Source organism: Scyliorhinus canicula, chromosome 13, assembly GCF_902713615.1.
Source record: "Scyliorhinus canicula chromosome 13, sScyCan1.1, whole genome shotgun sequence".
Taxonomy (NCBI): domain Eukaryota; kingdom Metazoa; phylum Chordata; class Chondrichthyes; order Carcharhiniformes; family Scyliorhinidae; genus Scyliorhinus; species Scyliorhinus canicula.
Genome location: NC_052158.1, coordinates 20,783,209 through 20,809,479, shown reverse-complemented (window position 1 = coordinate 20,809,479; position 26,271 = coordinate 20,783,209). Strand labels below are relative to the sequence as shown.

General features: G+C 47.0%; 1 protein-coding gene across 1 annotated transcript; it reads right to left on the bottom strand.

Moving 5' to 3' along the window:
- Positions 1-5,208: 5,208 nt before the first annotated feature.
- LOC119976514 (E3 ubiquitin-protein ligase TRIM39-like) lies at positions 5,209-25,698 on the bottom strand. The gene is made up of 6 exons (XM_038817059.1): positions 25,276-25,698; positions 22,779-22,874; positions 11,190-11,423; positions 11,072-11,094; positions 10,718-10,833; positions 5,209-5,776 (listed from the first exon to the last, which is right to left on the bottom strand). Exons 1-6 carry the CDS (start codon positions 25,696-25,698, stop codon positions 5,226-5,228), a joined length of 1,443 nt encoding a protein of 480 aa, XP_038672987.1. The 3' UTR covers positions 5,209-5,225.
- Positions 25,699-26,271: the final 573 nt, after the last annotated feature.

The following is a 26,271-nucleotide window of genomic DNA, read 5'->3' as shown; positions in this document are numbered from 1 at the left end:
AATTTATCTGCCTTGTATTAAGCTGATCCTTTCTCTACACCTTGCTATAACTGTAACATTATATTCTGTAGTCTCTCCTTCCTTCCCTATGTAGGGTATGCATTGTTTGTACAGCATGTAAGAAACAATACTTTTCACTGTATACTAATACATGTGACAGTAATAAATCAAATCAAATCAAAGATTTCCACTGTCTTTTTTGTGAAGTGTTCCTGATTTTGCTCTTAATCGCCTATCTCCAATTTAAAGGTTACATTCCTTTGTTAACCCTTCCATCAGAAACAAAAGTTTCTGTCTCATCTTTTCATCATTGTAAACAGCTCAACAAGATCACATACTATACACAAGGGAACGCAAAACAAGTAAACATAACCTGTCAATGCAATTTAACCCTTTTATATCTCTATAACCAGTGTATCATAGATCAGTTGAATGTGAAGCAGTGGGATAATATAGTTATTAATGGAATAATGAATATTGTAAAATTCTTTGAAATGGCCCAGAGGAGTGATAGTTGTAGCACACTTGTCTCTTGGAGGTGAGGTTGTCTACAGGCCCCACACCCATACGTGGCCTGAGAGATGGTGCAGGACGGAGGGGTTCAGATTTTTGGGACATTGGAACCGGTTCTGGAGGTGGTGGGACCATTACAAATAGGATGGTCTACACCTGGGCAGGACTGGAACCAATGTCCAAGGGGGTGCTTTTGCTAACACTGTTGGGGAGGTTTTAAACTAATGTGGCAGGGTGATGGGAACCAGATTAGGAAGTTAGAGGTCAGTAAAGAGGCAGCAACTAAAGCCAGTAAGGTACCAGAAAATAGACTCAATGTGACTAAGGGGAAGAGTAGACAGGGAAGAGATGATGAACGCAAAGGGATAGGTGGTCTGAGGTGCATTTGTTTTAATGCAAGAAGTGCAGCAGGTAAGGCAGATGGACTTAGGGCTTGGATTAGTACCTGGGAATATAATGTTATTGGTATTACTGAGACTTGGTTGAAGGAAGGGCAAGACTGGCAACTAAATATCCCAGGGTATAGATGCTTCAGGAGGGATAGAGGGGGAGGTAAAAGGGGTGGAGGAGTTGCATTACTAGTCAGAGATGTTATCACAGCTATGATTAAGGAGGGCACGATGGAGGATTCGAGCACTGAGGCAATATGGATAGAGCTAAGAAATAGGAAGGGTGCAGTACCATTGTTGGGACTTTACTACAGGCCTCCCAAAAGCGAGCGAGTAGAGGTACAAATATGTAGACAAATTATAGAACAATGTAGGAGCAATAGGGTGGTTGTGATGGGAGATTTTAACTTCCTCAACATTGAATGGGACTCATGTAGTGTTGGAGGTGTAGATGGAGCAGAATTTGTAAGGAGCATCCAGGAGAGTTTTTTTTAGAGAGTATGTAAATAGTCCAACTCGGGAAGGGGCCATACTGGACCTGGTATTGGGGAATGATCCCCGCCAGGCGGTTGAAGTTTCAGTCGATGATTACTTTGGGAATAGCGATCACAATTCCATAAATTTTAGAAAACTCATGGTCAAAGATGAGAGTGGTCCTAAAGGAAGAGTGCTAATTTGGGGAAAGGCCAAGTATAACAAAATTCGGCAGGAGCTAGGGAATGTGGATTGGGAGCAGCTGTTTAAGGGTAAATCCACATTTGAAATGTGGGAGTCTTTTAAGGAAAGGTTGATTAGAGTGCAGGACAGACATGTCCCTGTGAAAATGAGAGATAGAAATGGCAAGATTAGGGAACCATGGATGACGGGTGGAATTGTGAAACTAGCTAAGATGATAAAGGAAGCATACATGAGATCAAGGCGACTCAAAACTGATGAAGCTTTGGAGGAATATTGGGAAAGGAGGACAAATCTTAAACGCGCAATAAAGATGCCTAAAAGGGGTCATGAAATATCTTTGGCTAACAGGGTTAAGGAAAATCCCAAAGCCTTTTATTCGTATATAAGGAGCAAGAGGGTAACTAGAGAAAGGATTGGCCCACTCTAAGACAAAAGAGGGAATTTATGCGTGGAGTCAGAGGAAATGAGTGAGATTCTTAATGAGTACTTTGCATCGGTATTCACCAAGGAGAGGGACATGACGGATGTTGAGGCTAGGGATGGATGTTTAAATACTCTAGGTCATGTTGACATAAGGAAGGGGGAGGTTTTGGGTATTCTAAAAGGCATTAAGGTGGACAAATCCCCAGGACCAGATGGGATCTATCCCAGGTTACTGAGGGAAACGAGGGACGAAATAGCTGGGGCCTTAACAGAAATCTTTGCAGCATCCTTGAGCACGGGTGAGGTCCCGGAGGACTGGAGAATTGCTAATGTTGTCCCTTTGTTTAAGAAGGGTAGCAGGGATAATCCAGGGAATTATAGACCTTTGAGCTTGACTTCAGTGGTAGGCAAACTGCTGGAGAAGATACTGAGGGATAGGATCTATTCACATTTGGAAGAAAATAGACTTATCAGTGATAGGCAGCATGGTTTTGTGCAGGGAAGGTCATGTCTTACAAACCTAATAGAATTCTTTGAGGAAGTGACAAAGTTAATTGATGAGGGAAGGGCTGTAGATGTCATATACATGGACTTCAGTAAGGCATTTGATAAAGTTTCCCATGGCAGGTTGATGGAAAAAGTGAAGTTGTATGGGGTTCAGGGTGTACTAGCTAGATGGATAAAGAACTGGCTAGGCAACAGGAGACAGAGAGTAGTAGTGGAAGGGAGTGTCTCAAAATGGAGAAAGGTGACTAGTGGTGTTCCACAGGGATCCGTGCTTGGACCACTGTTGTTTGTGATATACATAAATGATCTGGGCGAAGGTATAGGTGGTCTGATGGGCAAGTTAGCAGATAATACTAAGATTGGTGGAGTTGCAGATAGCGAGGAGGACTGTCAGAGAATACAGCAAAATATAGATAGATTGGAGAGTTGGGCAGAGAAATGGCAGATGGAGTTCAACCCAGGCAAATGCGAGGTGATGCATTTTGGAAGATCTAATTCAAGAGCGGACTATATGGTCAATGGAAGCGTCCTGGGGAAAATTGATGTACAGAGAGATCTGGGAGTTCAGGTCCATTGTACGCTGAAAGTGGCAACGCAGGTCGATAGAGTGGTCAAGAAGGCATACAGCATGCTTGCCTTCATCGGACGGGGTATTGAGTACAAGAGTTGGCAGGTCATGTTACAGTTGTATAGCACTTTGGTTAGGCCACATTTGGAATACTGCGTGCAGTTCTGGTTGCCACATTACCAGAAGGATGTGGATGCTTTAGAGAGGGTGCAGAGGAGGTTCACCAGGATGTTGCCTGGTATGGAGGGTGCTAGCTAGGAAGAAAGGTTGAGTAGATAAGGATTGTTTTCATTGGTAATACAGAGGTTGAGGGGAGACCTGATTGAGGTCTGCAGAATTATGAGAGGTATGGACAGGGTGGACAGCAGCAAGCTTTTTCCAAGACTGGGGGTGTCAATTACAAGGAGTCACAATTTCAAGGTGAGAGGGGGAAAGTTTAAGGGAGATGTGCGTGGAAAGTTTTTTACGCAGAGGGTGGTGGGTGCCTGGAACACTTTGCCAGTGGAGGTGGTAGAGGCGGGCACGATAGCATCATTTAAGATGCATATGGACAGATATATAAACGGGCGGGGAACAGAGGGAAGTAGATCCTTGGAAAATAGGCAACAGGTTTAGATAAAGGATCTGGATCGTCACAGGCTGGGAGGGCCGAAGGGCCTGTTCCTGTGCTGTAATTTTCTTCTTTGTTCACACCAATGTGTTGGGAAACTGTGTGTTGGTGAGAGTTCACTGTAACAGTCCTGGCTATGCCATGTAACAACGGAATGATGCTGGAAAGTACAAATATCACAGGCTGACTTCCCGGTCCCTCAGTCGCGTATATCTCAACGGCACGCTGTTGACTGGTGGCGGGATTCTCTACTCCCGTCGCTTGTCAATGGAATTTCCCATTTCCTGAGAAACCCGCGGGTGGGGGTCTGCTGCCGGCGGGAACAGAGAATTCCAAGGGCCAGAGAATTCCGGTCCACAAATAGGCAGGTGGACAGGCAGACGACTAGATACAGACAGTTAGACAAATACAGCAAGATAGATGGACACAGGCAGAAAGGTGAGGGTGAAATTGGATATGGGTGGCAATGTAAAACAGGCAGAATCACAGAGTTGACCTGGTATTGTATTTTCATTCAGGGCCTGCGGCTAGTTCCTGGTCCTGACACACCTCTCCCCAACCCCCCCCCCCCCCCCCCCCCCCCCCCCCCCCCCCCCCCCCCTCCCCCCCCCCCCCCCCCCCCCCCCCCCCCCCCCCCCGCTACTGCTATTCCAAAATGAGGAGGCAATTAAACGCTCACCACCCAACCAGGGAGAGCAGGTTGACTGCTGACACTGGAAAGTCAATAGGGGGGGGCCTCCAATACTCACAGATCAGCAGTTACACTGGCCGAGGTGGGAGCCGCTGATCGGAATTCAGAGACAGTGAGGGAGAAGGTCGGATAACTTATTTTAAACATGGTCACTGCTGCCTGGGAATGGTATTGGAGGGGCCACCTCCTCTCCGGCCCATGGCTGCAGCTGTGACCCAGTGGTCATTACAGATGTGTGGGGGAGATGAGGGGGGGCATTCCTGCATGAAAAATCCTGCCACTTCGTCGTCCGTCCCCCCCCACCCAACTTCACACTCTAATTCCACCAGGTTGGTCTGGACATGGTCCAGGCAAAGGTAGGGTACACGCATTGCTGACTGGAAATCCCAGTTGCTGGAGCAATGGGGCCTTAATATGCTTCTTCTGTAAATTAGTTTTCCTTCCTCCGAGCCAGCCTCAGAATTGTGGTAATGAACCTGCACAATGGCTAGTGGCACCAAATTCATAAACCTGCCCACCTCAATTGAAAATTCAGGCCCTGACATTCAGTGCTATCGAAGCGAATTATAGAATCGTAGAATTTACAGTGCAGAAGGAGGTCACTCAGCCAATCAAGTCTGCACCGGCCCTTGGAAAGAGCACCCCGCCCAAGCCCACACTCCACCCTATCCCAGTAACCCCACCCAACCTTTTTGAACACTAAGGGCCATTTAGCATGGTTAATCCACCTAGAATGAATATCACGTGGAGCATATAATGGGTGGCTGATACCAATTCCACCCTTCTATATATATATATATATATTATAAATACGGACATATATCTGATAGAAAAACAAGAGACCTGTTAACCAGTGAGTAGTGTGAGTGGTTCACCATTTTTGCCACTCAAGTTATTACAGGGACTAAAAATGGGATAGAGTTTCTCAGTGAATGTGTCAGTGAAAGTATACAGGTGAGACATGTTATCAGCATTGTAAAATGTCACCTGTCCTGCCTCATAGTCCAGGTAAACCCCCAGCTTCCATGGCTTCACTTCAACAGGAATGCGGGTATATTCCAAGTTTGACGCTCTGTAATCGTTCTCATTAAACAAACTGAGGACCCAGTACCCTTCTGTGGGCACCACCAGGAAGTCTCCCTTCCTATTGGCAGACCCTCGACAGACGCCTATGACCCACTGAATCTTGTTCCTGAGATCCACCTCCCAGTAGTGTCTCCCTGATGTGAAACTCTGTGTGCTCAAAACATACAAGTATTCATTAAATCGTGCCGCTGCATCAGGAAGATCTTGCTCCTCATCGTTCTGTTTGTTGCTGTGCTTCACACTCAGCAGGTCCTGCGAAATGATGAGTTGAGTGTTTGCTGTGTCTGGGTCCAGGGTGAGAGACGCTGGAACTGGAAGAGAACACACAAATGAAGCTGCGACTATAAGTGAAACACGAGGCAGTGACACCAGCCATGGCCCCTGTGCTCTTGCAAGAACTATGGAGGCCTCTGAAGAGATTTTTCACCATTCCTCCTGCCCTATTTATTCTGCACAGTTTTGCAACAATTTACTGAAAGTAAATATCTCACTACAGTTCAAGTCCCAGTTGATTAGAAACAGTAGGTTCGCCATCTTCCCCAATCCCAGCCCAGCCTGTTGTATTCAAGCACTTTCTAGGCAATGGTGAAGTCCTTTCTCATGGCGGGATGGGACTGAAGAGTCAATAGTACCACTTCCATCTGCGCAGAAGCAAATGGGGTGTCTGGAAAGGTATCATTTCTTCCATGTGTGAACCATGGAGCTAAGTAATCTCATGTGCAATTTCACTCGCTCATGAACGATGCAGTAAATTCAGTCTCAAACTTTACCATACCACCCTTGCCCTTCATGAGTATTTTAGATGATGGTGAAAAGCAAGTGGCAATATGTTTGAGTTAGACCTTCCCATTTGTAATAATTCATATTAAAGCAAAATAACATGGCATATCTTCCAATTGTCAGCTCTGTACAGTTGGTACTGATCTGACCTCTTCCCTACAAAGAGGGGCTGAATGTTCTTATGTGCATTCTTGGACCATAGCCTCTCCTCTCCCACATGCAGACGTGGCTGCTAGGTTGGCACAGTTGGCAGCACTGCCACCTCTAGGCCAGAAAGTCATGGGTGTAAGTTCTACTCTCGAGACTTGTTCGTAAAGTCTTGGTTAATTTTCCCAGCAATGCAGTATTGATCGAGTGCTACACTGTTGTTGGTGCTTTCTTTCAATCTGTTCACATTTTCTGGCTTATTCTTGTAAAATGTGGGGTCCTTGTAAATTGGAAAAATGGCTATTCTTGGTGCTGTTGTCTCACGGGTCAGATGAATCCAAAACAGATGCACAAAGATCTGTTCGTCTCAGCAACTTGAAATGAATGGAATTTTAAATGATGCAGACCTGTGCAAGGTTCTAGCGTAGACAAGATTCGAACGTGTGCAACCCAGAAAGAAAAGAAACATGGATCACAGTTCTAACAAACTTATTTGACTTCTATTTGGCCTGATTCAGGTATCGATGTCTGTAGATAATGTACATCCAAGAACATTAACTGAGCAGTGGGAACCTACTTGCATATTTATTACTGAACATCTTTCATGTGATGGTAAAATGGCTTTTTCCCCTCAAACAATTATCAACAAAGCCTTATATGGGCGCGAATCTCCAGCCGAGTTGGGCTCTCGCTTGAGCGTAACGTGGGCGGAGGGCGCCGGGAAAGGCCTCCAGCGAGCCTCCCGACAGCCCCTGCGCCTCGCGAGATTCTCCGACGCCCCGCGAGACTTCGGAGTCGGGTCCCCGCCCCAAATGGGCATGACCGAATGACGCTCATGGAACTAGGTTGTAAACCTACTTACGACCTTCCGGAGCGGGATCCACCGGCCTCCCACGATTCACCGGCATCCCCAGCGAGGCTGCAGCCGGGCTCCGATCAGTGCTGGTCCACAAAAACGGGGACCAGGCGTATCGGCACCCGGGGGTCTCCCGGGCCACCGGAGACCCCAGGGTGGTCAGGGTAAGTGCAGGGTGGCTCCCTGGCCCTCGCCCTGGAATATTGGCACTTTGGCACTGCCCGGCTGGGACTGCCAAGGTGCCCAGGTGGCACTGCCAAGCCAACAGTATCACTGTCTGGGTGCCAGGGTTTCAGTGCCAGGGGTCAGGGGTTGGCGGGGGGGGGGGGGGGGGGGGGGGCATGCACATAAAATGAGGGTGGAGGTGGGGTTTTAAAGATGGGAGAGTGCAGGGCAGGTAAGGAGGGACCTCTGGGAAGTTGGTGTGATGAGTGGTGGTCCTGGAAGGAGGTGCTGTAAGAGGGCTGGAGGTGCTGTAAGAGGCCAGTAGAGAGGGGAACCCCAGGGACCCCATGGCAGGATGTCCTCACTTGGGGGGTTTGGGGTAGTGCCCAAATGTGTGGCGGGTGACATTGCCCATGGGTCAGGGTGTGTGGAGGACCCACAAGCTCACTTAGAGATCGGGGCACCCTTTCAAAATGACGGCCCAATCTGAGTTTAGCTAAAAGAAATTCTGTGTGGGCTAAACCAGTGAGACCTCCCCAAGGCCCAAAAAAGTGACTAAGTGTCATTGAATAGCAGTGGGAAACTCGCCGGCAGAGCCGGGAGGCAAATTACCTGAAAAACCCGCCACAAATTAATTGAGAATTTTGGGGGAGAAAATCGGGCCCAAGAGGTCACATGAAAAGCACACAGTTTCTCCAAACATCCCCCTTTGCATGAAAAGAGAAAACATGGTAAAATCACATCTGTCGGACTTCTGGTGGCAACATGTAGGTGGAGGTCTCACATCAGGTGACTCCTGCTCGAGGCTCTGATTTTTGGACTTTCATGCCCGGTTTCAAGAGCAGTTTTTTGAAATGAGCTGGTGTGGAAAGGTATAAGGAAGGGATGAGATGTCACAGACCCAGAAGAAGGCCACTGGAAAGAAGAGGGCAAGCGAAAGTCTGCCGTCGAGTGAGTTGGTGAGTCCAGCAGGAAGAAGGATGGTGGAGATTGGGTTGCTGGGTGGGGCCGCTCCCCTCACAGTGGAAACTCTGACTGAGATGCTGTCGGGGGAGTTTGAGAGGCTGTTTGCCAAGAACATTGAGGTGTTGCGGAGTGAGATGACAGCCACGATGAAAGAGTGGGTGGAGGAGACGACTGCTCCTGTAAAGGCGACGGTGGTGAAGATGTCGGTCGAGGTGCAGGAGGAAGGAGAGAAGCTGAAGGGGGTGGAGGAAGCTCTGTCGCAGCAGAGTGGTCAGGTCACCTCGATGGGTAAGGAGCTGCAGAGGATGGCTGAGGTCATCAAAGGGCTCAGAGCTAAGGCGAGGGGACCTGGAGAACAGGTCAAGGCAGCAAAATCTATGGAATCGTGGGCCAGCCGGAGGGAGTGGAAGGGCCAAGGAAGACTGAGTACTTTGCAAAGATGCTGGCAGAGCTGTTGGGGAAGGGGAAGGTCCCTCCCCATACGAGTTGGACAGGGTACATCGGCAGCTCAGGCCGAAGCCGAAAGCAAATGAGCCACCAAGGGCAGTCAGAATCTGCTTTCATAAGTTCCATGTGAAGGAGACGGTCCTGAGTTGGGAGAAGCAGATGGAAGAGGTGAGGTGGAAAGGTACATAAATATGCCCGGCCTTGACAACAGAGCTGGCAAGAAGGTGGGAGGTCTTCGGGCAGGTGGAGGCTGCTCTGTACAGCAACGGCGTGAGGTTTGAGTGGTTTACCCTGCAAAGTTGAGAGTGTCGAACAACTCAAGGAATTTCTATTTAGAGGCGGTGGATGTGTTCAAGAAGGCCGAAGGATTGGGACTGAAATGAAAGATAGGACTGGGCCTGGATATTGGGTTGAATGATGGGAACTGTGCTTTGTATTTATCTCTCTTTTTTTCTATTTCTCGTTTTGCATTTGATGAAGGGTGAGCATGGTTTTTGTGTTTTTGGATAGAGGGAGTGTAGAAACCTTTGTTTCTAGTTGGTTACAAGTGCTTTGGGTTCACATCTGATTTTCTGGGGGCGTGGTTTTGAACTGTTTATTCAGGGCTGGGTTATCGTGGAGGAAAATGTGAGGAGAAAGGCTTGGGCAGGGGCCTCCGCACTAGTAAGTGAAGGTTGGCTAGTGAATGGGAGCGTGGTGGGGGGGGAAGTGCCATGACTGTTGGAACCTGGAAGATGTGAAAGGTGGGGGGTGGGATTGATACTGCTAGAGGATGGGGGGATTCTGGGAGGGGTTTGACGGTAACAAAAGGAAGGGGCAGGTCAGGCCAGAGGAGCAGGGTCCCGGGTTATGATGATGGCAGATAGGAGGGGCTGGGGAGTGGATGCAGGGAGGTGATTGACCCCTGGTCAGAATAGTGAAGTGGAATGTGAAGGGGGTTAAGGGGACCAGTGAAGAAATCAAGAATTTTTACACATTTGAAGGGCTCAAAGGCCGATGTGGTGATGCTGCAGGAGACCCATTTGAGGGTGAACGATCAGGTGAAGCTTAGGAAAAGGTGAAGTTTGAGCTGAGGAGGGTAAATGAGGGGTTCTACAATTGTTGGAGTTTGTTCATCATGCGCTTTCTGGAGTTGGTTACTGTTGGGGGTTGTGGGGGGTGGTGTGGGGGGGGGGGTGGGGGGGAGGAGTTTCTGTTTGTTTGGGGTTGTTTTTATATTGTGAAAATGTTGAAAATTTGTTGAATAAAAATACTTTTTTTTTAAATGGCTTCTGTCCCCAAGCTGTTATCCACAATGCATGACATCAGAGGTCACAGGCCATTGGCAATTAGTAGTGCAGAAGGTTATTTCTCCAAATAGTTCCTATTAAATTGAAAAAACAGCTACTGCACAAGGGAAAGTACATGGTGCCAATTTCTACCTCACCGCCCAGGGCATAAATCCGAGTGCAGAAGGAAGCCATTTGACCCATCGAGTCTGCACCGGCCCTTGCTGCAATAGAGCACCCTACCTAGGCCCAATCACCCACTCCTATCCCCGTAACCCCACCTATCATTTTGGGCAATTTATCATGGCCAATCCACCTAACCTGTACATCTTTGGACTGTGGGAGGAAACCGGAGCACCCGGAGGAAACCCACACAGACACGGGGAGAAAGTGCAAACTCCACACAGACAGCGACCCGAGGTCAGAATTGAACCTGGGCCCCTGGCGCGGTGAGGCAGCAGTGCTAACCACTGTGCCACCATGCCACCCATTGTACAAACCATCCAATTATCCTTCCTGCTGAAGGCAATACAAGTTTGAATGTTTAATATTTAACCCGATCGTCACCACTGGTTACGGAGCCAATTGGAGGGAATGGAAGAAGTGTTGATGCTGAGTCTTACCTGGCGCGATTATTTGCCTCATCCCCTTCCACACTCTGAAAATTTGGAAGGGCTCACCGAGCACCTCCATGGTCAGCTCAACAAGAGGTTCTGGTAGCTGGGCCTGCACATCACAACTGGGAAAAGAGATCACATGTGTGTGAGCAACATAAACAAAAAATAATGGGGAAACTCCGTTCTGCCGGCAGCGCACCCCCACTCGCTGGTGCGTACAATTGGAAATCCCATTGGCCAACGGCAGGAATGGAAAATCCCACCACCAGTGACGACGTGCCACTGAGAAACACGGGGTGGGAACACGGAGAATTCACCCCAATAGTACAGCATTAGCACACAGACTGAGATGGAACATACCTGGTGATAAAGTCCTTAATACCCTAAAAAGAGAAAAATAAAACAGAACAGGAATTAATGTCAAAATGAGCACAATCGTTGAATCAAGCAAACCTTTATTTTCGATATTAGTTACCACCTTGAGCATCTCTACAGCCTCCGTCATCTTCAGGCGAGCCTGTATCTCCGAGATTTTTCGCTCAATAGCTGAAACCTCCCCCATAATTGCTGTGACGTTGCCCTCCAATCTCTTTGATTCATTTTCTTCTTCTTGCCTCAGTTGGTTTCTCATGGCTTCTTCTCGCTCGTTCAGGAACTTGTGCATCTTCTCAAATTCGTCTTTGATTGTGTCCGCCATCAGCACCGTTTGTACCTGCAGCAAAAGGACGTTGGGACATGCGTACTAATAATGTGGCAGAAAAGGTTCCCGTCTGGGAATTCACTGTCTGAAAGATGGCAGAAAGTGATTCATTTGTGGAGTTATGCTTGAAAAGTACCATTACAACAGCATGGGAAATGAGCAGGGGCCTACATACAACATACAGTACAGAATGAGGCCATTTGGCCCATCGAGTCTGCACCAGTAACCCAATAACCCCTGCTAACCTTGTTTGGTCACTTCGGGCAATTTATCATGGCCAATCCAACTAACTTGCACGTCTTTGGGCCTGGAATGGTCTGGCTCGTTTTCAAAGAGCTGGCACAGGCATTATCATGGGCTTACTCTCCACTGTAAAATTTCCTTGTTTAGAAATTAGGTCACTTAGCATCTATATTTCAGGTCCCGCATGTCCACTCAGTAAGCACATTCACACTTTCAACAGGACTTTTAAAAACATCGTTAGACTAGCAATAGCGATCCTTAGAGAACCTCGGGGTCTCTAAGGATGGACAATAAATACTGCCTTGTTAACACTGACCACATCCCAAGGCTACTGTAAGAATACTTCCTGTCTGTTCCTATTTGTGCTTTATTTCCCCTTTCTTTTATTTTTGCCATTACATTTTTGATCCATGGGTGATTTATGGACATATGTCTTTAAGGAAAGCGGCCTGTGCTGGGTTGGACTGGAGGTGTGGACTGACCGGCACCAATTACAAAGATTGGCTGAGTCTCGGTTTGATTGATGTGGTCATCTGGACTCGAAATGTTAGCTCTTTTCTCTTCCTACAGATGCTGCCAGACCTGCTGAGAGTTTCCAGCGTTTTCTCTTTAGTTTCAGATTCCAGCATCTGCAGTAATGCCACCAGAGCCACCAGGTTCCATTTTAGTTTCACTATTGATTCTGCAACTGGGATGGAGGGTTCTGATTATTTCTCCCCCAAACGATTCAGCGAAACTGTCTCCAAAAGGCCACTGGGAGAACTCTCTCCATCCAGTAAGTCTGGGTGCAATTCGTTTGGAACTGCAAAGGTTTGAGGTCAAACTGTCGAAGTATTGCAAGGTTGACACAGGAGGTCTTTGATTAAGTTTTATTGACGTGCACATGGAGGGCAAAGCCAGTGGGATGCACTGGTATTACCCTAAATTAATCTCGGAACCAGAAACATTTATAGTTTGATGAACCAATAGAATTTGTAATTGCATTCTAATCCTTCATTTGCATGTCACATACACCAATAATATCACAATTAAGCTTTCATTTTATACCAATGAAAGGACAGTAACTCTAGCCAATAGAAAGCGATAGAAAACAGGGCAAATGGACCAATAGAAATATTAGCACTTTCTATCCTTCTTTTGCATACTTATTGTGGTGAATGTATTCACCTTAATGCATTACACTGCAACCATAGTATCCATCTAATGTAACCTGTGACCTGGAAGTGGTGATACGAGCTGCTTCCAGGCACTGTACTGTAACCCTGATGGGCTCCGCCTCTGGCTCCGCCCTCACCGGGGCCATATATAACCCGGCCACCTGCGGGTGGCACTCATCGGCAGAACCGATGCTGGCTAGGCAAGTTCACGACTAATAAAGCCTTATGTTCACAAGCTCTCTCTGCCTCTCTGTGAATTGAAGGCATATCATTTATCTTCCCTTTGACCTGAAGGGAATGGTAGTTTACAGAAAAGCTCACCCTTGTTACGGCCACTTCCAACATTCTGTCTACATAGACTTACTCTATTCACTCAGAACCGGTTATTATGGATTCCATTCTAACTTATGTCCTTCGTTTCTCCAGGATATTGTGGATTTCATTGTAACTCATGTCCCTTGCTGGGAAACAGTGTATCATGGATTCCACAAAACCATGAGCTGAAGGCAAGGCTTCATATGAGATAAAGTGCCTCAAGAAATAAAGAGGCCTGGAAATAAACCACAAAGTAAAAGCAGAGTCTGATATGAAGCCAAGGGGGCCTCTCCAGGAAAAGCTGTGAGTAATACATTTCTAAACAGCAGCAAAGATTGTTACAGGCTGTATACCAGAGGCTTTAACCAACCAGCATGCTGAGAGGAAGGACTTCCGCAAAATTAATCATCTGAAGCAAGGACTCTTATCTTTTGACCTTAATTCTTATTATTTTTATCCCTTTCGACCCCTCTGTGTTTATATGTCTTGAATGTGTAGGTAGAGGGTGGAACAGTTAAAGGGGATAGTAGGTTAACTTACTTGTTATCCAGCTGCATATTTCATCATTATTCTTGTTATAAATGGGACTGCAGCGGTTCATGAAGGCAGGTCACCAACATCTACTGAAGGGCAACTAGGGATGGCCAATAAATTCTGGCCTCACCAGTGTCGCCCACATCACGTAAAAGTGAATTTTAAAATGAAAGAAAAAATAAACAGTAATTGTTTCAAACTACAAACCTGGTGACTGTAATTGCTGGGCAACCAAGGATTTGGGGAATTTTAATAGGAATTATGAGCTAATTCACTTGTGTTGTGACTCCGGGCATGTGGGGCTGCAAGGGACACCGGAATGTTCTGTCGAATCACCGAATCAAGAATGGTTACAGCACAGAAAGAGAGCATTCGGCCGAGCTCGCAACAAGAGTGACTTGTCCCATTCCCGGATCTGTTCCCCTGAAAATGTTACCCTTTTGGGTGGTTATCCATTTCCCTTTCGAAAGCCACAATTGAACCAACCTCCACCATACTCTCAAGGCAGTGAATTCCAGATCCTAACCACTAGCACCATCAAGAGGGTGCAGAGGAGATTCACCAGGATGTATCCTAGGCCGGAGCCTTTCAGCTAAGCTGGTGTTGTTCTCCTTAGAGCAGAGAAGGCTGGGGGAGGACCTGATCAAGCCGTACAATATTATGAGGAACATAGTACGGGGCAGCACGGTAGCATGGTGGTTAGCATAAATGCTTCACAGCTCCAGGGTCCCAGGTTCAATTCCCGGCTGGGTCACTGTCTGTGCGGAGTCTGCACGTCCTCCCTGTGTGTGCGTGGGTTTCCTCCGGGTGCTCCGGTTTCCTCCCACAGTCCAAAGATGTGCGGGTTAGGTGGATTGGCCATGATAAATTGTCCGTAGTGTCCTGTAATGTTAGGGGGGGGGTTGTTGGGTTACGGGTATAGGGTGGATATGTGGGTTTGAGTAGGGTGATCATTGCTCGGCACAACATCGAGGGCCGAAGGGCCTGTTCTGTGCTGTACTGTTCTATGTTCTATGTTCTAATAGGCAGGATAGATAGGAAGAGCATTTCCCCCTCAGTTGAGGGGCCAATACCCAGGGGGCATAGATTTAGATTTAATTGGGTTCTCCACGCTGACATTTTACAATGCAACCGAGCCACACAACAGTTTCCTGAGGCAAGCAGCCCTAGCTGGCCTGCTAATCATGCAGACACCTGACTGGACCTGGAATGTGGGACAGAGACAGAAGTTCCGATAGTGGGTGAGTGACCGCTTTTCACCCCTTCAGATCTTCCCTCCCCAAAGGAAATTGGGGGCTGATACCTTTTTGGAACCGTGACGCAATGGGTCAGCGCTCTTGCCTCTATGGCAGAAGGGCTTTGGATTGAGTCCCACAATCAAATCAAAGTTGATGACCCCAGTGGAGTAATTTAGGATTCTGCACAGCCAGAGGTGCCATCTTTCGAATGTCTGCCTTCTAAAATGGATGTCAAAGATCGCCCAGAACTACTTCCACGCAGAGTTGAAGAGTGGTGTCCTGGCCAATTTTATCCCTCAATCAACATCACTGAAAGCAACAATCTGGTCATTACCGCATTGCTGCAGGAGCTTGCTGTGTGCAAATGGACAGCTGTGTTTCTGACATTACAACAGTAAATATACTTTAAAAGTATTTGCCGGCGGCATGTGGCACAGTGGTTAGCACAGCTGCCTCATGAGGGGGGGGGGGTGGTTGTTGGGTTACGGGTATAGGGTGGATACGTGAGTTTGAGTAGGGTGATCATGGCACGGCACAACATTGAGGGCCGAAGGGCCTGTTCTGTGCTGTGCTGTTCTATGTTCTATGTTCTATGACCCTGAGATCCCAGGTTCGATCCTGGCTCTGGGTCATTGTCTATGTGGAGTTTGCACATTCTCCCCGTGCCTGCGTGGGTTTCGCCCCCACACCCCAAAAATGTGCAGAGTAGGTGGATTGGCCATGCTAAATTGCCCCTTAATTGGAAAAAATAATTGGGTAATCTAAATTTATTTTTAAAAAGTATTTGCTGGCAGCGTGTGGTGCAGTGGTTATCACTGCTGCCTCAAGGCGCTGAGGACCCAGGTTCGATGCCAGCCCCGGGTCACTGTCCGTGTGGAGTTTGCACATTCTCCCCGTGTCTGCGTGGGTCTCACCCACACAACCCAAAGATGTGCAGGGTAGGTGAATTGGCCCCGCTAAATTGCCCCTTAATTGGGAAAAATAAATAATTGGGTAACCTAAATTTAGTAAAAAAAGAAAAAAATATAATTCCTTCACTGTAAAATGTTTTCGGTAATACTGTCGTCATGAAAGGCATTATGCAAATGCAATAACTTTCCAGTCATCTCTGTAAAATGATTGGAAAATGGAATTGCACATATTGCGAAACCCATGTCATTCATAGAATCATAGAATTTACAGTGCGGAAGGAGGCCATTCAGCTCATTGAGTCTGCACAGGCCCTTGGAAAGGGCACCCTAATTAAGCCCATACCTCCACCCTATCCCCATATCCCAGTAACCCCACCTAACCTTTTTTTTCGGACAATAAGAGCAATTTAACTTGCACAATCCACCTGACCACATCTTTGGACTGTGGGAGGAAACCGGAGCACCCGGGGGAAACCCACGCAGACACGGCGAGAACATGCGGACTCCGCACTGACAGTGTCCCAAGCCGGGAATCGACCCTGGGACCCTGGAGCTGTGAATCAACAGTGATAACCACTATGTAGCATGCCGTCCGTTCATTTGGTGTAACGTGTGTAATATTTTATCTGATGTCAGTCACACGGTACATTAAGTACTTTTGGATTGGATTGGATTTGTTTATTGTCACGTGTACCGAGGTACAGTGAAATGTATTTTTCTGCAAGCAGCTCAACAGATCATTCAGTACATGGGAAGAAAAGGGAATTAAACAGAATTCAAGAAAATACATGACGATACATAATAGGGCAACACAATATATACAATGTACTACATAAGCATTGGCATCGGATGAAGCAGACATGGGTGTAGTGTTAATGAGGTCAGTCCATAAGAGGGTCATTTAGGAGTCTGGTGACAGTGGGGAAGAAGCTGTTTTTGAGTCTGTTCGTCCGTGTTCTCAGACTTCTGAATCTCCTGCCCGATGGAAGAAGTTGGAAAAATGAGTAAGCCGGGTGGGAGGGATCCTTGATTATGCTGCCTGCTTTCCCCCGGCAGCGGGAGGTGTAGATAGATAGATAGATAGAACAGTACAGCACAGAACAGGCCCTTCGGCCCTCGATGTTGTGCCGAGCAATGATCACCCCACTTAAACCCACATACCCGTAACCCAACAATCCCCCCAATGGAATCAATGGATGGGAGGCAGGTTCGTGTGATGGACTGGGCGGTATTCACGACTCTCTGAAGTTCCTTGCGGTCCTGGGCCGAGCAGTTGCCATACCAGGCTGTGATGCAGCCCGATAGGATGCTCTCTATAGTGCATCTGTAAAAGTTGGTAAGGGTTAATGTGGACATGCCGAATTTCCTTAGTTTCCTGAGGAAGTAAAGGCGCTGTTGTGCTTTCTTGGTGATAGCGTCGACATGAGTGGACCAGGATAGATTTTTGGTGATGTGCACCCCTAGGAATTTGAAACTGCTAACCATCTCTACCTCGGCTCCGTTGATGCTGACAGGGGTGTGTACAGTACTTTGCTTCCTGATGTCGATGACCAGCTCTTTAGTTTTGCTGGCATTAAGGGAGAGATTGTTGTCGCTGCACCACTCCACTAGGTTCTCTATCTCCCTCCTGTATTCGGACTCGTCGTTATTAGAGATACGGCCCACTATGGTCGTATCGTCAGCAAACTTGTAGATGGAGTGGAACCAAGTTTTGCCATGCAGTCGTGTGTGTACAGTTTTTGCTGCACTACTCACCTGGGTGAAATGCTGCCATGCTTAGGCTGCAGTAGAATGACACTAAGCATCTTAAACCGTGCTCCGAGAACAATGCTACAGAACAATAAGTGACTGGCTGAATCCACATTCTATTTGCAGCTCCAGCTACCCCCCGGCACTCACTCGATTACATCACTTTGAAGTGTAACTTTACCTGTCTGTGTACCAGTCGAGGAGCATTTTTTAAAAATTCATTCACGGGGTATGGGCGTCGCTGGTTAGGCCAGCCTTTATTGCCCATCCCTAGTTGCCCTTCGGAAGGTGGTGGTGAGTTGCCTTCTTGAACTTCTGCAGTCCTTGAGGTGTAGGTACAGCCACAATGCTGTTAGGGAGGGAGTTCCAGGAAGTTGGCCAGTGACAGTGAAGGAACGGCGATATATTTCCAAGTTGGTCTCGTCTAGTGAGCATACGTGCTGGAAATTCAGGTAAACACTGTCCACGGCATTCTTACCATTCAAATGAATCCACTGAGAATGCATACATGTACAATTCACCCCTAAAGTGTAAATAGAAAATGCTGAAAGTACTCAGCAGGTCAGACAGCAGCGATTGAGCGTTAACCACAATAACATTTCAGGGTGTGTGGAAAATGTGACAGATTTTCAGCCAGTGTGAGTGCAGGGAAAGATTTATCACTACTTTGTTCACTTATATTTCTTGTTCACGAGGCGATTTCCTCTACAATAGAGAGAACAAGGAACAAAGAAAAGTACAGCACAGGAATAGGCCCTTCAGCCCTCCAAGCCAGTGCCGATAATGATGCCCGAACTAAAAACAAAACCTTCTGCCCTTACGCGGTCCGTATCTCCTATTTCCTCTCTATTCATGTATCCATCCAGATGCTTCTTAAATATTGCTAGTGTGCCTGCTTCCACCACATCCTCTGGCAGCACGTTCCAGGCACCCACCACTCTGCGTGAAAAATCTGCCCCGTACATCTCCCTTAAACTTACCCCTCCCACCTTGAATCTGTGCCCCCTTGTAATTGACACTTGCACCCTTGGAAACATCCTCTGACTATGCACCCTGTCCATGCCTCTCATAATTTTGTAGACCACTATCAGGTCTCCCCTCACCCTCGTCTTTCCAGTGGAAACAATCCTAGTTTATTCAACCTCTCCTCATAGCCAACACCCTCGAGACCAGGCAACATACCGGTGAACCTTCTTTGCACTCCGTCCAAAGCTTCCACATCCTTCTGATAATGTGGTGACCAGAACTGCATGCAATACTCCAAATGTGGCCTAACTAAGGTTTTATACGATGCAACATGATTTCCCAACTCCTGTACTCAATGCCCCGGCTGATGAAGGCAAGCATGCCACATGCCTTCTTAATCACCTTGGCCACCTGTGTTGCCACTTTAAGGGACCTGTGGACCTGCACCCCCAGATCCCTCTGTATGTTAATGTTCCTAAGGGTTCTGCCATTTACAGTATAATTCATACTTAGATTTGATCCTCTAAAATGCATCCACCTCGCATTTGTCCGGAATAAACTTTTGTCTGTCATTTCTGTGCCAAAGTCTCCAATCTATCTGCATCCTGTTGTATCCTCTGACAATCCTCGGTACTATCAGCAACACCGCCAATCTTTGTGTTATCTGCAAACCTACTAATCAGACCACCCACATAAACCTCTAGATCATTTATATATACTACAAATAACAGAGGACCCTGCACTGATTCCTATGGAACACCACTAGCTGCAGATCTCCATTCTGAAAAACACGTTTCCACCGCTACCCTTCTATAACCAAGCCAGTTCCGCATCCAGCTAGCCAGCCAATCCCGAATCCCATGTGATTTTAGTTTTTGTACCAGTCTGCCATGTGGCACCTTGTCAAACGTCTTACTAAAGTCCATATAAACTACAGCCCTTCCCTCATCAATTTTCTTTGTCACCTCGTCAAAAAACTCAGTCAAGTTGATGCAACATGAACTTCCCCGTACAAAACCATGCAACTTGTCACTAACTAGTCCATTTTCCTCCAAATGTGCTTGTATCCTGTCCCTCAGTATCTTTTCCAAAAGCTTCCTCACCACTGATGTCAGGCACACCGGCCTATAATTTTCTGAATTATCCCTGCTTCCTTTCTTCAGGAAGCCTGCGGTCAAAGAGGATGTGAAGATATCTGTTAAGGCCCCAGCTATTTATCTCCTTGCCTCCCGCAACAACCTGGGGTAGAGCGGCCCTGGGCACTTATTTGGGATACTTAACATATCCTCCTTTAATATATTGACATTGTGAAGTGTTCATACACCTATCCCTGACCTCAACATCTGTCATGGCCTTCTCCCTGGTGAATACCAATACAAAATACTCATTCAGGATTTCACCCACTTCCTGTGGTTCCATGCATAGATTCCCTCCATTGCCCTTGAGTGGGCCTACTCTTTCTCCTGCTACCCTCTTGCTCCTAATATATGCATAAAAAGCCTTGGGATTCTCCTTGAACATGTTTGCTAAAGACATTTTAGCCCTCCTAATACCAGGTTTAAGTTGCTTCCTACTTTTACTGTACTCCTCAAGGGTTTCATCAGTTCTTAGATGCCTAGACCTATGTTTCCTCTTGACTAAGCTTACAATATCCCTTGTCATCCATGGTTCCTGAATCCTGCCATTTCTATGCTTAATTCCTGCAGGGACATGCCTGTCATGCACTTCAATCAACTGGCCTTTAAAAGTCTCCCACATGTCAGATGTGGATTTGCCCCCAAATAGTTGCTCCCAATCCACATTCCCCCGTTCCTGTCTAACTTGGATGTAATTGGCCCTCGCCCAATTAATCACCCTCACCTGTGGGCCACTCTTCTCCTTCCCATTGCTACTTGAAATCTTATGGAATTATGGTCGCTCAGCCCAAAATGCCCCCCACTGAAACATCAATCACCTGGCCTGGCTCGTTCCCCAATACCAAGTCTGGTATGGTCCCCTTCCTGGTCGGATTGTCAACATACTGTACCAAAAAGCTCCCCTGGACAAATCTAACAAATTGCTTTCCATCCAGCCCCTGGCTGTAAGGGATTCCCAGTCAATATGGGGAAAGTTAAAATAGGCCATTGTAACTACCCTGCTTTTTTCACACCTTTTCAGTATCTGACTACACAACTGCTCCTCAGTCTCCTGTGGACTGTTGGGAGGCCAACATTGAGATATCACCCTTCTCATTCCTGAGCCCCACCCATAATGCCTCACTACAAGAACCCTCCAATGTGTCCTCCCTCAGCACAGCAGTGACCTGCTCCCTAATCAGCAATGCAACTACCCCACCTCTTGTTTCCCCTCCTGTCCATCTAAAACAGTGATATCTTGGGATGTTAAGCTGCTGGTCCTGTCCCTCCTTTAACCATGTCTCTGTAATGGCAATTACATCATAGTTCCATCCCATAATCCAGACTCTCAGTTCATCTGTTTTACCTGTTATACTTCTTGCATTGAAGCAAATGCACTCCAGACTTACAGTCCCACTGAGCTCTGCGGCCTGCCTCTTACTCTGCGCTATGTTTATCTCAGTCTCACCTTTTCCTCAGTCACTACTCTTACTGGCCTGCTGTTCTGGTTCCTACCCCCCTGCTATACTGGTTTCCTCCCAAACAGCACTAGCAAACCTCCCGCCCAGGATATTGGTGCTCCTCCAGTTCACATGCAACCTGTCCTTCTTGTTACAGGTCGCACCTTCCCCAGAAGATATCCCAGTGATCCATATATTTAAAGCACTCCCATCTACACCAGCTCTTTAGCCACGTATTCAACTGTACTATCTCCCTGTTCCAAGCCTCAGTAGCAAGTGGCACGGGGAGTAACCCTGAGATTACTAAACTAGAGATCCTGCTTTTTAAGCTCTTGATCTAACTCCCTGAATTGTCTTTGCAGGAACTCTTCCCTCTTCATGTCTATGTCATTAGTATAAATGTGGACAATAACATCTGTCTGTTTACCCTCCTGTTTCAGGATGCCCTGGAGCCATTTAGAGACATCCAGGACCCTGGTACCAGGGAGGCAACACACCATCCTGGAGTCCCGTTTGCGGCCACATAAACGCCTGTCTGTGCCCCTGAGTTTTGAGTCTCCTACTACTGTCACTCATTTGGACTCCACCCAAGCCTGCTCTACAGCAGAAACAGTTGTGGTGCCACAGGCCTGGCTACTGCTGATATCTTCCCCCTGAGAAGCAATCCCCCCCCCCCCCCAACAGTGTCCAAAACGGTATACCGGAGAGACCAAGACCAAAATTCTCCCATTATTGCAATTCTCCTTTCCGCCAGCAGTGTACTGCACCCCTGCCAGCGGGTTACCCAATGGCATTGGGTGGCTTTAATGAGAAATGCCATTGACAGGCGGCAGGAGTATAGAATCCTGCCGACAGCGAACAGCGCGCTGCTGAGAGATCCACGGCTGGCTTTAGTCTGCAGGCGTGACCTTCCAGTCACCTTGATATTTTAATTCCCTCCTCCATCCCTCTCTGGCCTCACTCTCCTCAGCCTCCTATTAGTTTCTCCAGAAATATTCTTATTCATAAAATATGTGACATGACCATTCAAAGTTGGCATTACCTGGTATAAACCAAATTGGTTTCTTCCAATACTGTACGCTACTCACTACGGCTATGATTGCAGTTAACATTTACAATATTCATTTGTCTAATGAAGCTCAACAGAAGTGGAACGGTACCTCATCTTTCTATTAGTCACCTACAGCCTCTGGACTTCACACTCAGGTCAACAATTTCAGCTGGAACTACTAGTCCCATTTTTCCACAGCAGATGCTGGCAATAATTCAGCTGTTGCTATTTTTAATTATTCTTTCATGGGATGTGGGTGACGCTGGCTGGGCCAGCATTTATTGCCCATCCCTAATTGCCCTTGAGAAGGTGGTGGGGAGGCTACCCTTTTGATGTTTTGCTCTCTTCCCTGTACTTGCTTAAAACCATTAACATTGCTCATCTTTTCCAGTTCTAATACTCACAGGCCTGAAAGATTAACACTGCCTCTCTCTCCCTGGAGGCTGCCAGGCTCTCTGAGTCATTCCAGCAATATTTTACCCGTTAACCCCTTTAACGGTGTGGACTGCAGCTTCAAGGAAAATCTTCAACAGCTTCTCAAGGACGACTAAAGTTGGACAATAAATCCCAGCCTTACCATATCCCGAGAATTTTCTTTTAAATTAGTCACAATGGAATCGATTTTTACCTTTAGTTCTTCCATCTTTCCCTCTTCTTTCATTTTGTTCTCAGTCAGTTCCTTCATTTGTCTCTCCAACAAATCCAAAGATGTTTCCAACTTTTCCTGAAACATTCAACGAGTTTAAGTTGTGCAAATGAACGAGAGTCCCACTAAATGTGATAAATCGAGTGTCATTAATGAGTCACCAAAGCAGTCAATAGTGTGACAGTCAGGGCAGCACGGCGACGCAGTGGGTTAGCCCTGCCGCCTCATGGCGCCGAGGTCCCAGGTTCGATCCCGGCTCTGGGTAACTGTCCGTGTGGAGTTTGCACATTCTCCCCGGGTTTCGCCCCCACAGCCCAAAGATGAGCAGACTAGGTGGATTGGCCAGGCTAAATTGCCCCTTAATTGGAAAAAAATTATTGGGTACTCTAAATTTATTTTTAAAAAACAAATAGTGTGACAGTCAATGCAGTGTACTTTGGGTTCCCACCCAAACCACCTCCTTCAGGAACCATTGATACCCCTTTGAGGGCAGCACGGTAGCATAGTGGTTAGCACAATGGCTTCACAGCTTCAGGGTCCCAGGTTCGATTCCCGGCTGGGTCACTGTCTGTGTGGAGTCTGCACGTCCTCCCCGTGTGTGCGTGGGTTTCCTCCGGGTGCTCCGGTTTCCTCCCACAGTCCAAAGATGTGCAGGTTAAGTGGATTGGCCATGATAAATTGCCCTTAGTGTCCAAAATTGTCCATAGTGTTGGGTGGGGTTACTGGGTTATTGGGATAGGGTGGAAGTGTTGAACTTGGGTAGGATGCTCTTTCCAAGAGCCGGTGCAGACTCGATGGGCCAAATGGCCTCCTTCTGCACTGTAAATTCTATGATCTATGTCTGGAGCACCAGAGACACATGTATAACTAAGAGACTAGGATACCACAAAAACATAGATAATCACAGGGACACCCCATGTATGTACCTAGACATGGAGATGCCTCATTTACATAACTTGATACTGGAAAATTAGATTTACGAAGCTAGAGACTTTGGTACTTCTTATACAAGGCTAGACACCAACCCATATACGTAGCTGGGCCTTAGAATATCCCAATTACATGGTTAGAGACAGAGAAATCTCATATACATTGATAGATATTGAAGTACCCCATATACATAGCTAGAGATTGTGGTGTTCTATATAAAAGGCTCGACACAGAGATGTCCTATATTCAAGGATAGGAACTGGGATACTGGGATACTAGGAACTGCACACAGTCAACAGACTATGGTGATGTTGGACACCTTCCATACCCCCACTCTCTTCCTCAGTAGCAGCCGATTTCATGATTTTTAATACCACAAGTGAACCGCGCTGTCGGGAAATCAGCCCATCATAGGCGGAGAATTGCGGAGGCCCCGGAGAATACTGGGTCGGGCCTGCTAATGATATGCAAATGGTCTCTGTTGTACCTGTGTTCCGGAACGCATTGACACCGCTATCGAGGTGCTGGGGCATTGCGATTTGGCGTCAAATCGGCACCTGTCACAATTTTGGCGCCAGAACCGATTCTCCGCCCAATTCCCTTTCCCGATTTCGGCATTGGCTAATGGAGAATAATGCCCTCTATGTACGTAGCTCAATATTTCATATATAAATTGACATTAGACTAGCCTACATGCAAAACAAGAGAATTGAATGCCCCATGTGTGTGGCGAGACACTGGATATCCTAAGGTAATACGAACATGAAAAGGCCATTCTGCCCCTTCAGTATATTCTACCACTCAATGAGATGACTTTGACACCCTCCTTTGTGCCATAACCCTCAATACCTTTGGTTGACAAAATTCTCTCAGGGCGAATTTTCCCTGCCCCTCGCCAGCTCATTCAATGGCGGGCGGGTGAGGGGCGAGAGGTGCGGGGGACAGAATTTGGTGAGAGTCTGACTGTGCCAGTTCCCTCCTATCACAAGTACACTGGATTTTCCCCCAGGCACCCCACTGTCCACACAATTGATCGAGCACAAATTGCCATTCGCTGAATTCCAAACTTCTATCACCTTTTGTGTTTCCTAATTTCACTGCTGAAAGATTTGGCTTTAACTTTCAAACTATCTCTCCCCCCCCCCCCCCCCCCCCCCCCCCCTCCCCCTCTGCCTCCCCCCACCCACTCCCAGTCCTGGAAGCCACACCAAACATAAATGATCTCTTACAATCTACCCTATTTGTTCCTCTTAATAACTTGTAAACTCTAAGCATATCCTTCTCTCACCTTCTCCCTATCCTTCTCCGCTACTTGTTTGTGCTCTTCATGCCAATTTTTTCTCTTCTATCCTCCTCTTTCTTTCCCCTTGCTTTCTTCCTTCCTCCTTTACTCTGTGTCCGCTAACACCTTTCCTCTTTTTATTTCCTCACTCGATATTCATCCTACCCATCCTGTTTAAACACCCACTTCTGCATGTCGCTTTCTTCCCCCCCTCCCACCATCCATTGCATCTCCACTATCTGTGCCAATAGCGCATTGATCCAGTACCTTGTATATCTGGGCAGCCTCTTTTAAAGTAATCACATTGTGAGTTTGATGCTCTGAAGTCCAGCAGTCCACACAGATCGCTTCCTGCTCTTCTTTACAGAACATTTTCAGCTTCTCCTCGTGCTCCTGGCAGTAAATCCCATTCGCTGCCTGTGTCACCTTCACCTTCAGCACTCTGAACTTCTCCACGATGTTACTCAGGGTCCGAGCGGGCCTGACGTTCCTCTGGGTGAAGACCTGTCGACACTGGGGGCAGGAAACATCTCCCGGGATCGGCTGCCAACTCTCCGAGATACAGGAGCTGCAGAAGTGATGCCCACATTCCAGAGACACCGGGTGGGTGAATACCTCCAGACAGATGGGACAGGTTAGTTCCTGTGTGAGATCCCCCATCTCGCTCCCACTTGCTCCTTTACTGCTCATTATTCATCTGGCTGTTTCAAACTTTCTGTTCTGTTTCTGAGAAATATTCCCACCCTTTCTCAAATATCACATGGTTCAGAATCAAGAAAGCTTTTTATTTGTTTTCCTTCTGAATCACTAACAGACCCAACTGGCAATGAATCATGTTTAAACAGGAAATGCATTCGGAGCAATTACTTTTCTAAAGGCACAAGGAAATAATAATGATAATACCTTTGGACAATAGATGGATCAAGAGCGAGTGATATGCTTCACCTTCCACCGAATGCTTCTTAAAGCCACCTCTTTGACCAAGGTATCGTCATCTGTCCTATTGGCTCAGTGTCAAATTTTGTTGAATAACTCTGATGAGAAGAATCTTTGACTTCTACTGAGTCAGAACTGTTGATTTTAGAGAATGTCCAAGAGTAAAGGGCACGGGCTCAAGGCTAAATCTGTTAATTTTTTTTTTGCATGTAACATTGCACGTACGTCATTTAATCACTCCTGCCCTCCACAGACCATTTTTCTTGCAATATTTCCTTACCTCTGGATCACCTACTTTCTTTGCTTATGCTTACCAGCTGCTCATCT